The 18,299-nt window shown below is 37.8% G+C and overlaps 1 protein-coding gene across 3 annotated transcripts in view; it reads right to left on the bottom strand.

Moving 5' to 3' along the window:
* NBDY (negative regulator of P-body association) overlaps positions 1 to 404 on the bottom strand; it is a 136,930-nt gene extending 136,526 nt beyond the window's left edge. For all 3 annotated transcript variants that reach the window (XR_013412985.1, XR_013412986.1, XM_077989151.1), the window contains exon 1: positions 74 to 404. Coding sequence is in view for 1 of the 3 variants with exons in the window: in XM_077989151.1 (XP_077845277.1) it covers positions 103 to 309 (207 nt within the window). In the remaining 2 variants the exon portion in view is untranslated. The remainder of the gene's footprint in view (positions 1 to 73) is intronic.
* Positions 405 to 18,299: the final 17,895 nt, after the last annotated feature.

The following is an 18,299-nucleotide window of genomic DNA, read 5'->3' as shown; positions in this document are numbered from 1 at the left end:
GGGAAGGATATCTGTGAGAATGCACAAATAAGTTTCAAAGAGCCTAGATGACCTAGATGAGAAAGAATCTGACCTGGTTTACGGTGGGAGAAATTTATTTCTCTACTTCTCCGGAGGAGGAGGGTGCGACTTCAGGCCGGCTGATGCAGGAGGAGGTGCGGAGGGTAGAGTGGTACTACCTCCGTTGGGAGTTCCTTCCGGATAATCCCAACGCGGAGCGAGGAGGCAGCGCTTTTTTGGAGGCTTGGCTTCCCGTGCGTTTCCAGGTGGGAGAGTGGATCTCCCGGAGGCACAAGGTTGGTCTCCCATAAGGATTATAGAAACGGGGCCTCAGTTTTCTCCGGTGGGCCCTGGCAAAGCCAAGAGACCTGAGATGGCGGCGGGTCCCCTCCAGGCACAGAGCTGGCTTCCTCCTGTTTCGCTCTTACCGTATTTCCTGTATCCTGAGACGTACATCCCTTCTCCGCCTCCACCCCTCCTCCCTACCCCATTCTATTTTAACGTTTCTATTAGGATGGGTGTTAAAAACCGATGTTATTATTTAATATAGTGTTTTTACATCGCGCCCCACCCCCACCAAATGTAAATAAATTTATTGAGAATTTCATATAATTTATGCAATTTTAAGATGAGAAGAAATTCAAGTTTACCTTTAAGTAGTAAACTCTGAATGGCTTATATGAGTGGGAGGGATGCAGGGGTGGGCGGTAACCAAAGAAATTATTGAAGAGCTTTACAAGCCAGCTGCAGATGCATATCACAGAGCTATGAAAATAGCTACAAACATTTAAAAAGAAATATGCAAACATGTAAGTTGACTAAAGTGCAGAATAGCACACTAGCACTACATGGAAATTGAATGTGGAAAACGAATTCACCGTATGTCATAGAATCTAAGATCATTTTTTCTTTGTTTTTTAAGCAAATTTGTAATTTTTGAAGGCTTACTATATTTTTCCCCAAATTTGAATATCTAGGAAATCTCTGCGACCTAACAATTCATGGTACACTATACTTTAGTTGACAGCTTTTTTTTCCTTTCTTGTAGGTATGGAAAATAATGACCCATCTTACCATTGATGATATGTTGTATTCTATGATTTATGGTAACCAGAAGAAAGTACCACGTGTCTCAGAAGAAAAGGCTTCTGGAACTTCTTAGACCTTCATTATTAAAATAGCCTACACATCCGTCTCCCTTTAGCTATGGACAAACTAGATCACACTTTTTCAGCTTTGTCCTCAGTGTTTTTTGTTTGTTTGTTTTTTGTTGTTTTAAATGGAGAGAGCTTAGTCCTTAATGCGAGTAGAAGTGCCTATTAAACTCTGCTGTTTACAAGCTCTGAGCTCTTTAAGTAATTATTTAAATTCCTGGAACTTTGGTTTCCAGGCCATAATTTTTTCCTTGCAAAAGTGTTTCCATAACCAGGGTTAATACATGTAAAGCATTTACTACTATAACTATCTTATCTCCACCCTTCTACCTTCCTCCAAGTAACCAGCACAGCCCTTTACACAAATTAGGTACTCTAAAAATTTGGGAAATAAATGACCCCGTGGTTTTGTACCAAATGCTACTAATAAAGACAGAAAAGTCAGATGTAGCTGTAGCTTAATGAAAAGATGTGAGGGAGGTATTGAGAGAGGCAATATTTTAGAGCTAGAAGAGTAGTTGGAACTAGACATACTGATGTGGGAGTCAGCAACATAGAGGTGATAGTTAAAGACAAGAGAATGGATGATATTCCCAAGAGAAAATCTAAAGAAAAGATAATTGAGCTAAAAACAGAATATTGAATAATTAGAGACAGATAGAAGAAAAGAAGTCTGCTGCAAATGCTGAGAAAAAGTGGTCAAAGTCAGCAAAGAAGATTCTAACCCAGTTTCTCAACCTTGGTGCTATTGACATTTGAGGCCAAATCTATCTTTGTAGTGGTGGCCAGAGTTTACCATTTAGCAATGTCCTAAGCTAAGCCTCTACCAACTATATGCCAGTACTACTCCCTACTCCTCGAGTTGTGATAACCAAAAAGATTTCCAAACATTGCCAGATGTCCCTGGGGTACACAATTGTCCCCAGTTGAGAACCATTGGTCTATCCTTAATCCACCAAATTTGCTCCTTTCCTAGTTTTTTTTTTTTCTTTCATCTCAGTGAAATGTTATGCCTTCCACTCAGATATACAAGTCAGACCTTGGAGTCTTCATTTTTTAGAAACTGAAGAATATTTTATTATTTATTAAAGTAAATGAAGTAACAATTTCACAGTCTTTTTACATAGGTCTCTAAATCTTCAAGACTAAAGACATTAAGAGTTGCAATTAAGTTGTTCAGTAGCGATAATTTTAGCAAATTTAGAGAAATATGCGCCTACTTAGTAAAGTAACAGGAATTAAAAATTTTATCAACTCCAGCTAGGTTTAATTTATGGTAAACATTTGACTTGAGGTGAAAACAGTCCCAACTTAGAGCTGCTTCTATCAACATGGACTATTTATACCACAGTTAGATTTATTTATTTATTTGTTTGTTTGTTTTTATGCTTTGTGGTAAAGCATACATAATATAAACTTTACCATCTTAACATTTTTTAAATGTACAGTTCAATAAGGTAAAGTATATTCTCATTGTTGTACAACCAATCTCCAGAGCTTTGCCATACCTATCAAACAACTCCATTTTACCCTCCTTCCAGCTGCTGGAAATCACTATTATACTTGCAACTGGAATTTTGTTTGTTTTCATTATATTAAAAAGGAGACCTAAAACCTTTGTTATTCCAGGTTTCAAAACAGGTTTTTTTCCCATCATCTTCACGTTAAACATTTTTCCAACATCAATAAATCAGCTGAATGTGAATCATGAAGCCAGAAGAGGGCACTGTTAGGTTGAAGGAACATAGAGGCCTATGTGAGAAGTGCTATAGATCCAACTCTCTTTCATAACTTACAATGCTCAAAAGATGACAATAGAAAATAAAACTAAACCCACCTCTGAGTGATAGTAAACTGTTTTCATTTAGTTTTTTAAATTGAGAAGTTGGTTGATTAATTTGATTTCTTTTGAAAATTAGCTTTTCTTTTTAAAGTTTTTTTAATTTTTAAATTTTTTTATTTCTATAGGTGTTTTGGGGAACAGGTGGTATTTAGTTACATGAGTAAGTTCTTTAGTGGTGATTTGTGAGATTTTGGTGCACCCATCACCCAAGCAGTATACACTGAATCCAGTTTGTAGTCGTTTATCCCTCATGCCCCTCCCACCCTTTCCCTGAATTCCCAAAGTCTATTTTATCATTATGATGCCTTTGCGTCCTCGTATCTTAGACCCCACTTATGAGTGAAAACATACGATGCTTGGTTTTCCATTCCTGAGTTATTTCACTTAGAATAATACTCTCCAGTTCCATCCAGTTTGCTGTGAACGCCATTAATCCATTTGTTTTTATGGCTGAGTTGTATTCCATCATATATATATAACAATTTTGTTAACCATTCGTGTGATGGGCATTTGGGCTGGTTCCATAGTTTTGCAATTGTGAATTGTGCTGCTATAAACATGCATGTGCAAGTATCTTTTTCATATAATGACTTTTCCTCTGAGTAGATGTGTAGTAGTGGGATTGTTGGATCGAATTGTAGTTCTATTATTAGTTCTTTCAGGAATCCTCACACTGTTTTTCATATTGTTTATACTAGTTTACATTCCCTCCAGCATTGTAGAAGTGTTCCTTTTCAATGGCATCCACAACAACATCTATTATTTTTTTGAGTTTTTGATTATGGCCATTCCTGCAGGAGTAAGGTGGTATAGCATTGTGGTTTTGATTTGCATTTCCCTGATCATGAGTGATGTTAAGCAGTTTTTTATGCTTGTTGGTCATTTGTATATCTTCTTTCGAGAACTGTCTATTCGTGTCCTTAGCCCACTTTTTGATGGGATTGTTTGTTATTTTTTCTTATTGATTTGTTTGAGTTCATTGTAGATTCTGGATATTAGTCCATTGTCAGATGCATAGATTGCGAAAACTGCCTCCCACTCTGTGGGTTGTCTGTCTACTCTGCTCACTCTTCCTTTTGCTGTGCAGAGGCTCTTTAGTTTAATAGTCCCACTTATTATCTTGGTTTTTGTTTTAATATTCCCACCTATTATCTTTGTATTTAGTCCAACCTATTTATCTTTGTTTTTGTCACATTTGCTTTTGGGTTCTTGGTCATGAATTCTTTACCTAGGCCAATGTATAGACGGGTTTTATAGATGTTATCTTCTAGTTTTTTTTTTTGTTTTTTTTTTTTTTTTTGAGACGGAGTTTTGCTCTTGTTGCCCAGGCTGGGGTGCAATGGCACGATATCGGCTCACTGCAACCTCTGCCTCCCGGTTTCAAGCGATTCTCTTGCCTGAGACTCCCAAGTAGCTGGGATTACAAGCATGCGCCACCACCCTCGGCTAATTTGTATTTTTAGTAGAGATGGGATTTCTCCATGTTGGTCAGGCTGGTCTCAAACTCCCAACCTCAGGTGATCCACCCACCTTGGCCTCCAAGGTTCTGGGATTACAGGCATAAGCCACCGCACCCGGCCATCTTCTAGAATTTTTATAGTTTCAGGTCTTAGATTTAAGTCCTTGATCCATCTTAAGTAGATTTTTGTATAACCTGAGATGAGGATACAGTTCCACTTTCCTACATGTGGCTTGCCAATTATCCCAGAATCATTTGTTGATTAGGGTGTCCTTTTCCCACTTTATGTTTTTGTTTGCTTTATTGAAGATCAGTTGGGTGTAAGTATTTGGGTTTATTTCTGGATTCTCTATTCTGTTCCATTGGTCTATGTGCCTATTCTTATACCAGTACCATGCTGTTTTGGTGACTGTGGCATTATAGTATAGTTTGAAGTCAGGTAATGTGATGTCTCGGGATTTGTATTTTTTGCTTAGTCTTGTTTTGGCTATGTGGGCTGAATTGTTTTTTCTTTCTGTGAAGAATGTTGGTGTTATTTGGATGGGAATTGCATTGAATTTGTACTTGCTTTGGCAGTACAGTCATTTTCACAATATTAGATTTTACCCATCCATGAGCCTGGGATGTGTTTCCATTTATTAGTGTCATCTATGATTTCTTTCAGCAGTATTTTGTAATTTTCCTTGTAAAGGTCTTTCACCTCCTTGGTTAGGTATACTTCCAAGTATTTTGTTTATTTATTTATTTTGCAGCCATTGTAAAGAGGGTTGAGTTCTTGATTTGGTCCTCAGCTTGGTCACTGTTGATGTATAGCAAAGCTACTGATTTGTGTACATTAATCTTGTATCCTGAAACTTTGTTGAATTAATTTATCAGTTCTAGGAGCTTTTTGGAGGAGTATTTAGGGTTTTCTCAGTATACAATCATATCATCAGCAAACAGTGACAGTTCAACTCTCTCTTTACGGCTCTGGATGGCCTTTATTTCTTTATCTTGTCTGATTGCTCTGGCTAGGACTTTCAGTACTATGTTGAATAGAAGTGGTGAGAATGGGCTTCCTTGTCTTGTTCCAGTTCTCTCATGGAATACTTTCAACTTTTCCCCATTCAGTATTATGTTGGTTGTGGGTTTGTCATAGATGGCTTTTATTACATTGAGGTATGTCTCTTGTATGCTGATTTTGCTGAGGGTTTTAATCACAAATATGTGCTAGATTTTGTCAAATGCTTTTCCTGCATCTATTGAGATGATAATGTGATTTTTGTTTTTAATTCTGTTTATGTAGTGTATCACATTTATTGATTTGCCTATGTTAAAGCATCCTCCTGCATCTTTGGAATGAAACCCACTTGATCATGGTGGATTATCTTTTTGACATGTTCCTTCCTTCCTTCCTTCCTTCCTTCCTTCCTTCCTTCCTTCCTTCCTTCCTTCCTTTTCTCTCTTTCTATCTTTCTATCTTTCTTTTTCTTTTTTTTTTCCTGAGGTGGAGTTTCACTTATGTCATCCAGGCTGGAGCGCAATGGCACAATCTTGGCTCACTGCAACCTCCTCCTCCTGGGTTCAAGCGATTCTACTACCTCAGCCTCCTGAGTAGCTGGGATTACAGCCATCTGCCACCTTGCCTGGCTAATTTTTATATTTTCAGTAGAGACGGGGTTTCTCCATGTTGGCCATTCTAATCTCAAACTCTGACCTCACGTGATCTGCCCGCCTCGGCCTCCCAAAGTGCTGGAATTACAGGCATGAGCCACCGCACGCAGTTGGTTAACTAGTATTTTCTTAAGGAATTTTGCATCTATGCTCATCAGAGATGTTGGTATGTAGTTTTCTTTTTTTGTTATGTCCTTTCCTGGTTTTGGTATCAGGGTGATACTGACTTCATGGAGTGATTTAGGGAGGAGTTTCTCTTTATCTTGTGGAACAGTGTCAATAGATTGGTACCAATTCTGTTTTGAATGTCTGATAGAATTCAGCTGTGAATCTGTCTGTTCCTGGACTTTTTTTTTGTTGTTGGTAATTTTTAAAATTACCATTTCAATCTCTCTACTTATTATTGGTCTCTTCAGGGTTTCTGATTCTTCTTGATTTAAGCTTGGAGGGGTGCATATTTCCAGAAATTTATCCATCTCCTGTAGGTACTCTAGTTCATGCACGTAAATGTTTGCATAGTAGTCTTGAATGATCTTTTGTATTTTTGTGGTGTCAGTTGTAATATCTCTCATTTTTGTTTTTAATTGAGCTTATTTGAATCTTCTCTCTTCTTTTCTTGGTTACTCTTGCTAATGACCGAACAATTTTATTTATTTATTTTTTTAAAAAAACAGCTTTTTATTTCATTTAATCTTCTGAATTTTTTTGTTTCAATTTCTTTTAGTTCTGCTCTGATCTTCATTATATTCTTTTCTCCTACTAGGTTTGGGTGTGGTTTGTTCTTGTTTTTCTGTTCCCTTGAGGTGTGATCTTAGATTGTCTATTTGTACTTTTCAGACTTTTTGATATAGGCATTTAAGGCTATAAACTTTTCTCTTAGCACCATCTTTGCTGTATCCCAGATGTTGCAATAGATTGTGCGACTATTACTGTTCAGTTCAAAGAATATTTTAATTTCCGTCTTGATTTCATTGTTGACCCACTGATCATTCAGGAGCAGGTTATTTAATTTCCATGTATTTGCATGGTTTTGAGGGTTCCTTCTGGAGTTGATTTTCAATTTTATTTCACTGTGGTCTGAGAGAATACTTGATTTAATTTCAATTTTCTTAAATGTATTGAAACTTGTTTTGTGGCCTATCATGTGGTCTAGCTTGGAGAAAGTTCCATGTGCTGATTTATAGAATGTATATTCTGTGGTTGTTGGGTAGAATGTTCTGTAAATATATGTTCAGTTTATTTATTCTGGGATATACTGTAAATTTATTGTTTCTTTGTTGACTTTCTGTCTTGATGACCTGTCTAGTGCCATCAGTGAAATATTGAAGTTCTCCACTGTTATTGTGTTGCTCTCTACCTCATTTCTTAGGTCTAATAGTAATTGTTTTATAAATTTGGGAGCTCCAGTGTTAGATGCATACATATGTAAGATTGTGATATTTTCCTGTTCGACAAGGCTATTATATAATGTCTCTCTGTCTTTTTAAACTACTGCTGCTTTAAAGTTTGTTCACTTTTGGTGTCCATTTCCATGGAATATCTCTTTCAATCCCTTTACCTTAAGTTTATTTGTTTCCTTATGTGTTAGGTGAGTCTCCTGAAGACAGCAGATAGTTGGTTGGTGAATTCTTATCCATTCTGCAATTCTATATCTTTTAAGTGGATCACTTAGGCCATTTACATTCAATGTTAACATTAAGATGTGAGGTACTATTTTCTTAATTGTGCTATTTGTTGCCTGAATATCTTGGTTATTTATTTATTTATTCATTTATTGTATTTTTGTTTTTTAGGTCCTGTTGAATTTGTGTTTCAAAGAGGTTCTGTTTTGATATGTTGCCAAGATTTGTTTCAAGATTTAGAGCTCCTTTTAGAGTTCTTGTAGTGCTGGCCTGGTGGTGGCAAATTCCATCAGCATTTGTTTGTCTGAAAAAGACTGTATCTATCTTTCATTTATGAAGCTTAGTTTCACTGAATAGAAAATTTTTGGCTGATAATTGTTTTGTTTAAGAAAGCTGAATAGAGGGCCCCAATCCCTTCTAGCCTGTAGGGTTTATGCTGAGAAACCTGTGGTTAATCTTATAGGTTTTCCTTTATAGATTACCTAGTTCTTTTGGCTTACAGCTTTTGGGATTCTTTTCTTCATCCTTACTTTAGATAAACTCATGACTATGTGCTTAGGCAATCATCTTTTTGTGTTGAATTTTCCAGGTGTTCTTTGAGCTTCTTGTATTTAGACATCTAGATCTCTAGCAAGGCTAGGGAAGTTTTCCTTGATGATTCCCTCAGATATGTTTTTCAAACTTTGAATTTCTCTTCTTTCTCAGGAACACCAATTATTCTTAGGTTTGGACATTTAACATATTCCCAAACTTCTTGGAGGCTTTGTTCATTTTTTAAAATTATTTTTCTTTGTCTTTGTAGGATTGGGTTAATTTGAAAACCTTGTGTATGAGCTCTGAGGTTCTTTCTTCTGATTGTTTGATTCTATTACTAAGACTTTCCAGTACATTTTGCATTTCTCTAAGTTTTTCCTTTATTTCTGAAGTTGTGATTGTTTTATATTTATGCTATCCATTTCACTGAAGATTTTCTTAAGTTGGACTTCACCTTTCTCTGGTATCTACTTGATTAGCTTAATGATCGACCTTCTGAATTCTTTTTCTGACAATTCAGGGATTTCTTCTTCATACCATTTCTTCTTGGATCCATTGCTAGTGAACTAATGTGATTTTGGGGGGGTTGTTAAAAATCTTGTTTTATCTTACCAGAATTTTTCTTCTGGTTCCTTGTCATTTGGGTAGGCTATGTCTGAAGGAAGATCTGAGATTTGAGGCTGGCGTTCGGATTCTTTCGTCCCATGGGGTGCTCCCTTGATGTAATACTCTCCCCCTTTTCCTAGGGATATATCTTTTTGAGAGCTGAACTGTAGTAATTTTTATTTCTCTTGTGGATCTAGCCACCCAGCAGGGCTACCATGCTCTGGGCTGGTACTGGGGGGTGTCTGCAGAGTCCTGTGATATGAACCATCTTCAGGTCTCTTAGCTGTGGATACCTGCATCTTCTCCAGTGGAGGCGGCAGGAGAGTAAACTGGACTCTGTGAGGCTCCTTAGTTGTAATTGTTTAATGCACTAGTTTTGTACTAGTTGGCCTCCTGCCAGGAAGTGGTGCTTTCAAGAGAGGATCAGCTGTGGTAGTATAGGGGAGGATCCGGTGGTGGACAGGTCCTTAGCACTCCCAAGAGATTATGACCTTGTCTTCAGCTACTAGCATGGGTAGGGAAGGACCATCAGGTGGAGGCAAGGTTAGGCCTGTCTGAGCTCAGATTCTCCTTGGGCAGGGCTTGATGTGGCTGCTGTGAGGAATAAGGTTGTGGTTCCCAGGTCAATAGAGCTATGTTCCCAGAATTATGGCTGCCTCTGTTGTGTCATACAGGTTGTCCAGGAAGTGGCGGACAGCTGGCAGTTATAGGCATCACCTAGGATCCACACAACCCAAAAGGCTGGTGTCACTCTCACTGTGCCCCCTACCCTCCACAGCACTGAGTTTGTTTCTAGGCAGTGGGTAACGAAGGCTGAAAACTTGTCTCCTTTGGCAGGGCTTTCGTGCTTCCTCACCTGTCAAGTCTGCACAACAGATTCATGCCCTCTTCTACGTTCTGGCCAGGAAACTTAATTTGGTTGGAATTGTCACGAAGTCCAGCTGGAGATTTTCTTCTTCCTGTGTTTTTTTCCCAGTTTCTCTGGCAGTCCTCCCCAAGGACCCCTGTGAGACAAGTTAGAAATGGCTTCCCTGGGTACCCAGAGAGCCCACAGGGCTTTTCCTGCTGCCTCCTCTAACCCTGTATTTTGCTAAGCTCTTCAAATTGTCTCAGCTCCAGGTAAGGTCAAGTCCTTCTGTTATTTGGACCTTCAGGTTCCCCAGTGTGGGTGTGTATTCGAGGGTAAACAATTCCCATTTCCCACTCTCACAGTTTGGGCACTCAGAGTACTTGGGCTGTCTCCAGGGTCCTGCAGAAGCAATCTGCTTTCTTTCAAAGGGTCTGTTAATCCTCACAGCTTTCCTGGTATATTCCCACAGTAGTTCTTGGAGCAAAAGTTAACAATGTGAGTCTCCACACGCTGCTCTGTCCATCCAACTGGGAGCTGCAATTTAGTCCACCCTTCTGTCTGCCATTTTTATAAATCTTTTGTTGAGCTTTAAAAAATATGCTTGCTGGCCACATGCATGTCTTTTTTTGAATAGTGTTCCTGTCCTTTGCCCACTTTTTAATGGCATTGTTTGTTTTTTCCTTGTAAATTTGTTTAAGTTCCTCAGAGATACTTAATAGAAGACATTTGTCAAAAGCATAGATTGCAAAATTTTCACTCATTCTGTGGGTCATCTGTTTGCTGATAGCTTCTTTTGCTGTGCAGAATCTCTCTAGTTTAATTGGATCCCATTTGTCCATTTCTGTTTTATTGCAATTGCTTTTGTCATCTTCGTTATGAAAACTTTGCCCATTTCTATTTCCAGAACAGCATTAGTCTGTCCTCATGCTGCTGGTAAAGACACACCCAAGATTGGGTAATTTATGAGGAAAAAGAGGCTTAATAGACTCACAGTTTAACGTGGCTCAGGAGGCCTCACAATCATGGTGGAAGATGAAAGGCAAATCTTACATGGTGGCAGGCAAGAGATAAATGGAAACAAGTGAAAGGGGTTTCCCCTTATAAAACCATCAGATCTTGTGAGGCTTATTCACTACCACTACCAGGCTTATTCAGTATGGGGGAAACTGCCCCCACCACTGGGTTCCTCCCACAACATGTGAGAATTATGGGAGCTACAATGTAAGATGAGATTTGGGTTGGGACACAGCCAAACTATGTCAGTTGTTTTCCAGGTTTGTTATGGTTTTGGGTTTTACATTTAAGTCTTTAATCCATCTTGAGTTAATTTTTGTATATGGTACAAGGAAGGGCTCCAGTTTTCATCTTCTGAATATGACTAGCCAGTTATCCCAGCACCATTTATTGAATAAGGAATCATTTCCCCATTGCTTGTTTTTGTCAGGTTTGTCAAAGATCAGATAGTTGTAGGTGTATGGTCTTATTTCTAGGTTTTTTTATTCTGTTCCTTTGGTGTGTGTATCTGTTTTTGTACCAGTACCATGCTATTTTGGTTACTGTGACCCTGTAGAATAGTTTGAAGTCAGGTAATGAGATGCCTACAGCTTTTTTCCCCCTAGTTTTGTGAAGAAAGTCAGTGGTAGTCTAATAGGAATAGCATTGAATCTATAAATTGCTTTGGACAGTATGGCTATTTTAATGATATTAATTATTCCTATCCATGAGCATGGAATGTTTCTCCGTTTGTTTGTGTCATCTCTTATTTCTTTCAGCAGTGTTTTGTAGTTCCTCTTGTAGAGACCTTTCACTTCTCTGGATTGCTGTATTTTTAGACATTATATTATTTTTGTGGCCATTGCGAATGGGACTGCATTCCTGATTTGGTTCTCAGCCTGATTGTTGTTGAGGTATAGAAATGATAGTAACTTTTGCACATGCATTTTGTATCCTGAGACTTTGCTGAAGTTTTTTATCAGCTGAAGAAACTTTTGGGTCAGGGCTATGAAGTTTTCTACATATAGAATTATGTCATCTGGAAACAGGCATAATTTGACTTTCTCTATTTCTATTTGGATGCCCTTTATTTTTTAATCTTGCCTGATTGCCCCAGCCAGGGCTTTCAAAATTATGTTGAATAGAATTGGTGAGAGAGGATATTCTTGTCTTGTGCTACTTTTCAAGGAGAATGCTTCCAGCTTTTGCTCACTTGGCATAATTTTGGCTGTGGGTTTGTAATAAAAGGTTCTTATTTTTTTGAGGTATGTTTCTTTAATACCTAGCTTATTGAGAGTGTTTTTTTTTTTAACAAGAAGGGTGTTGAATTTCATTAGAAGACTTTTCTGCATCTATTGAGATAATCATGTGGTTTTTTACTTTAGTGCTGTTTATGTGATGAAATACATTTATTGATTTGCATATTTTGATATGTTGAACTGACCTTGCATCCCAGGGATAAAGTTTACTATATCATGGTGGATAATCTTTTTGATGTGCTGCTGGATTCGGTTTGTGAATACTTTATTGAGGATTTTTGCATTTAGGTTCATCAAGGTCTAAAGTGTTTTTTTGTTTTTGGTGTCTGTGTGTGTCTGCCATGCTTTGGTATCAGAATAATGGTGGCCTCATAGAATGAGTTAGGGAGGAGTCCCTTCTTCTCAATTTTCCAAAATAGTTTCAGCAGAAATGATACCCGCTCTTCTTTGTACATCTGGTAAAATTCATCTGTGAATTCATGTGTTCCTGAGCTGTTTTTGGTTAGTAAACTATTTATTACTAATTTAATTTTAGAGCTTGTTATTGGTCTGTTGAGGGATTCTGTTTCTTCCTGGTTCAGTCTTGGGAGGGTGTATGTGTTCAGGAACTTATTTTTTTCTATATGTTTCAGTTTATGTGCATAGAGGTGTTCATAGTATTCTCTGATGGTTGTTTTTATTTTGGTGCAGTCAATGTTTGTATTTTCTTTTTTATTTCTAATTTTGCTTGTTTGAATTTTCTTTCTTTTCTTATTTAATAGTCTAGCTAGTGGTCTACTTATTTTTATTTTTATTTTTTCAAAACAAACCTTCCTGGATTCATTGACTTTTTAAATAATTTATTGTGTCTCAATCTTCTTCAGGTCTGAGTTTGGTTATTTCTTGTCTTCTGATAGCCTTGAGGTTGGTTTCCTCTTGGTTTACTAGTTCTTTTAGTTGTGATGTTAGCTTAGTAAATTGAGATCTTTCTAACTTTCCGATGAGGACATTTTGTGCTATAAATTTCACCCTTAACACTGCTTTATCTGAATCCAGAGATTCTGGTATGCTATTTTGTTTGTCTCATTAGTTTCAAAGAACTTGATTTCTACCTTAATTTCATTATTTACTCAAAAGTCATTGAGGAACAGGTTATTCAACTTCTATATAACTATGATTTTGAGTGTATTTCTTTTTTTTTTTTTAGTGTATTTCTTAGTGTTGATTCCTAATTTGTTTGTGTCTGAGAGATTGGTTGTTATAATTTCAGTTCCTTTGCATTTACTGAGGAGTTTTTCATGTCTGATTATGTAATTGATTTTGGAGTATTTGCCATGTGGCAATGAGAAGAATGTGTATTCTGTTCCTTTTGGGTGGTGAGTTCTGTAGATGTCTATCAGGTCCATTTGATTCAGTGCTGAGTTCAGGTCCTAAATATCTTGGTTAATTTTCTGCTTTGATAATCTGCCTAATACTGTCTGTAGGGTGTTGAAGTCTCTTATTATCATTGTGTTGGAGTTTAAGTCTCTTCAAAAGTCTCTAAAAGCTTGCTTTATGAATCTGGGTGATCCTGTATTTGGTGCATATGTATCTAGGATAGTTAGGTCTTTTTTAATTGAACTATTTTCCATTACGTAATACCCTTCTTTGCCTTCTTTGATCTTTGTGGATTTAAAGTCTGTTTTAGAATGGCAACCCCTGCTTTGCTGTTTTCCATTTGTTTGGTAGATTTTTCTCCATTCCTTCATTTTGAGCCTGTGGGTCCTATTGCATGTGAGATGGGTCTCTTAAAGACAACATACCAATGGGACTTGGTTCTTTATCCAGCTTGCCACTCTGTGCCTTTCAATTGATGCATTTAGCCCATTTACATTCAAGGTTAGTAATGATGTGTGTGGATTTTTTCCTGTCTTCATGATGTTTGCTGGTTATTATGCACACTTGTTTATGTGGTTGCTTTATAATGTCACTGGTCTGTGTACTTGAGTGTGTTTTTGTAGTTGCTGGTAATGGGCTTTCTTTTCCATATTTAGTGCTCCCTTCAGGAACTCTTGTAAAGCAGGTCTGGTGGTAACAAATTCCCTCAGTATTTGTTTGTCTGAAAAAGGTCTTAATTATCTTTTACTTATAAAGCTTAATTTAGCTGGATGTAAAATTCTGGTTTGGAGTTTATTTTCCTTAAGAATGTTGAATATCAGCCCCCAATCTCTTCCGGCCTGTAGGATTTCTTCTGAGAGGTCTGCTGTTAGTCTAATGGGCTTCCTTTGTAGGTGTCCTGATGTTTATTTCTAGCTGCCTTTAACATTTTTTCTTTTATTTTGACCTGGGACAATCTGATCATTATTTGCGTTGGGGATTATCTTCTTGTGTATTAGGTTGGTGCAAAAGTAATTGCAGGTTTTGCCATTACTTTCAGTGGTAAAACCTGCAATTATTTTTGCACTAACCTAGTAGTATTTTACTGGGGTTCTCTGCATTTCTTGAATTTGATTGTTGGTTCTTTAGCTAGTTTGGCAAAGTTCTCGTGGATTATATCCTGAAATATTTTCCAAGCTGATTACACTCCCCTGTCTTTTTTCAGGGACACCAATGAGTCATACGTTTGTCTCTTTACATAACCCCATATTTCTTAGAGGTTTTGTTCTTTTCCTTCTTTTTTTCTCATTTCTTTTCTTGCTGTCTTATTTTAGACAGCCAGTCTGCAAGCTCTGAGATTCTTTCCTCCACTTGGTCTATTCTACTATTAATACTTGTGATTGCATAATGAAATTCTTTTAGTGTGTTTGTCAGCTCTATCAGGTTAGTTATGTACTTTTCTAATTCTGGCTATTTTGTCTGTCAGCTCTTGCCTCATTTTACTGTAATTCTTAGCATTTTTGGATTGGGTTTCAAGGTACTCTTGCATCTCAATGACCTTTACTTCTCTCCATATTCTGAATTGTATTTCTGGTATTTCAGTCTTTTCAGCCCAGTTCAGAATTCTTGATAGAGAAGTGGTATGACCATTTGGAAGAAATAAGTGATTCTGGCTTTTAAAGTTTTCAAGATTCTTGGACTGGTTCTTTCTCATCTTTGTGGACTTATGTTCCTTCAATCTTTAAAGTTGCTGACCTTTGGATGGGCTTCTTTTTTGGTCCTATTTGATAACCTTGAGAGTTTGATTGTGGTGTAAGGTAGATTCAGCTGACTAGCTTTATTTCTGGGAGATTTTATGGGGGCAATGCTGAGTTCCCAACTCTTGGACTGCATGCTCTAACTCTAGAGGAGTTGTATTCGTCCCCCACTTTGTTATTTGGCTTCTCTAGTTTAAAAAATCATGGTCCTGTGTGGACTGAGGTGTTACCAGATCATTGGTGAGAACACTCTGATGGATGGTATCACCCAAAGCATTTCACAGTGCAGTGACAGCAGGATCTGTCCTTGTTCACACAGGTCATCAGCACAGCCTTAGAAGCGCAACATAATGCACACTCGTTGGCTGTGGCAGGGTGCTAGTGGGTGCCAGGGTGCTTGCCTCTGTGCAGGATAAAGCTGCCTCAAAGTACATTTACAGAACTGGGTATTTATAGGCATTGAAAAAATAATGTTAAAATAAATCTGTTGTGTTAAATACAACACTGTATAAAATCCTACAGAGCAATAAACTATACTCTTTGGGGCAATGTTTATAATCAGACAAAAGTCTGCAAGTTAACATGTAACCTCACAGAGTCTAGGCTCTAACTAACATCAAATAGCAGAGGCAAAGTTATCTACATTCTCTGAGAGAATTAAATAATTTGGTGGGCCTATTTAACAATGCTTTATTTAAAGAATGTATCTTCTTTTTATTGTTAAGTTTTATTTTTTTTTTTTTACTAACACATGTATCACCACAAGGCAGGCTTTTTGCCTGATATCGTTTTGTTTGCTCTATCAATTCTAGAGCTGCAATCTCTGAATGATATTAAAATGCAGCATCTCAGAGGCTAGCATTGGTGATGGTTTCATGGATCAGAATGTAGCCCTCATCTTTCTTTATTTTTTTTTTAATTATACTTTAATTTCTAGGGTACATGTGCACAACGTGCAGGATTGCTACATATGTATACACGTGCCATGTTGGTGTGCTGCACCCATTAATTCGTCATTTACATTCCATATACTTCCTAATGCTATCCCTCCCCTCTACCTGCTCCCCACAATAGGACCCGGTGTGTGGTTTTCTTTTCTTTCTTTTTTTTTTAAATTATACTTTAAGTTCTAGGGTACATGTGGATAACGTGCGGTTTTGTTACATATGTATACCTGTGCCATGTTGGCGTGCTGCACCCATCAACTCGTCAGCACCCATCAACTCATCATTTACATCAGGTATAACTCCCAATGCAATCTCTCCCCCCTCCCCCCTCCCCATGATAGGCCCCGGTGTGTGATGTTCCCCTTCCCGAGTCCAAGTGATCTCATTGTTCAGTTCCCACCTATGAGTGAGAACATGCGGTGTTTGGTTTTCTGTTCTTGTGATAGTTTGCTGAGAATGATGGTTTCCAGCTGCATCCATGTCCCTACAAAGGACACAAACTCATCCTTTTTGATGGCTGCATAGTATTCCATGGTGTATATGTGCCACATTTTCTTAATCCAGTCTGTCACTGATGGACATTTGGGTTGATTCCAAGTCTTTGCTATTGTGAATAGTGCCGCAATAAACATACGTGTGCATGTGTCTTTATAGCAGCATGATTTATAATCCTTTGGGTATATACCCAGTAATGGGATGGCTGGGTCATATGGTACTTCTAGTTCTAGATCCTTGAGGAATCGCCATACTGTTTTCTATAATGGTTGAACTAGTTTACAATCCCACCAACAGTGTAAAAGTGTTCCGATTTCTCCACATCCTCTCCAGCATCTGTTGTTTCCTGACTGTTTAATGATTGCCATTCTAACTGGTGTGAGATGGTATCTCATTGTGGTTTTGATTTGCATTTCTCTGATGGCCAGTGATGATGAGCATTTTTTCATGTGTCTGTTGGCTGTATGAATGTCTTCTTTTGAGAACTGTCTGTTCATATCCTTTGCCCACTTTTTGATGGGGTTGTTTGTTTTTTTCTTGTAAATTTGTTTGAGTTCTTTGTAGATTCTGGATATTAGCCCTTTGTCAGATGAGTAGATTGCAAAAATTTTCTCCCATTCTGTAAGTTGCCTGTTCACTCTGATGGTAGTTTATTTTGCTGTGCAGAAGCTCTTTAGTTTAATGAGATCCCATTTGTCAATTTGGGCTTTTGTTGCCATTGCTTTTGGTGTTTTAGACATGAAGTCCTTGCCCATGCCTATGTCCTGAATGGTATTACCTAGGTTTTCTTCCAGGGTTTTTATGGTATTAGGTCTAACATTTAAGTCTCTAATCCATCTTGAATTAATTTTCGTATAAGGAGTAAGGAAAGGATCCAGTTTCAGCTTTCTACTTATGGCTAGCCAATTTTCCCAGCACCATTTATTAAATAGGGAATCCTTTCCCCATTTCTTGTTTTTCTCAGGTTTGTCAAAGATCAGATGGCTGTAGATGTGTGGTATTATTTCTGAGGACTCTGTTCTGTTCCATTGATCTATATCTCTGTTTTGGTACCAGTACCATGCTGTTTTGGCTACTGTAGCCTTGTAGTATAGTTTGAAGTCAGGTAGCATGATGCCTCCAGCTTTGTTCTTTTGACTTAGGATTGTCTTGGCAATGCGGGCTCTTTTTTGGTTCCATATGAACTTTAAAGCATTTTTTTTCCAATTCTGTGAAGAAACTCATTGGTAGCTTGATGGGGATGTCATTGAATCCATAAATTACCTTGGGCAGTATGGCCATTTTCATGATATTGATTTTTCCTATCCATGAGCATGGTATGTTCTTCCATTTGTTTGTGTCCTCTTTTATTTCACTGAGCAGTGGTTTGTAGTTCTCCTTGAAGAGGTCCTTTACATCCCTAGTAAGTTGGATTCCTAGGTATTTCATTCTCATTGAAGCAATTGTGAATGGAAGTTCATTCATGATTTGGCTGTCTGTTTGTCTGTTACTGGTGTATAAGAATGCTTGTGATTTTTGCACATTAATTTTGTATCCTGGGACTTTGCTGAAGTTTCTTATCAGCTTAAGGAGATTTTGGGCTGAGACAATGGGGTTTTCTAAATATACAATCATGTCATCTGCAAACAGGGACAATTTGACTTCTTCTTTTCCTAACTGAATACCCTTTATTTCTTTCTCTTGCCTGATTGCCCTGGCCAGAACTTCCAACACTATGTTGAATAGGAGTGGTGAGAGAGGGCATCCCTGTCTTGTACCAGTTTTCAAAGGGAATGCTTCCAGTTTTTGCCCA

Source organism: Macaca mulatta, chromosome X (assembly GCF_049350105.2).
Source record: "Macaca mulatta isolate MMU2019108-1 chromosome X, T2T-MMU8v2.0, whole genome shotgun sequence".
In the NCBI taxonomy this organism is placed as follows: Eukaryota; Metazoa; Chordata; class Mammalia; order Primates; family Cercopithecidae; genus Macaca; species Macaca mulatta.
Note: the sequence above shows the minus strand (reverse complement) of the source record. Positions and strands in the feature narration are given on the sequence as shown.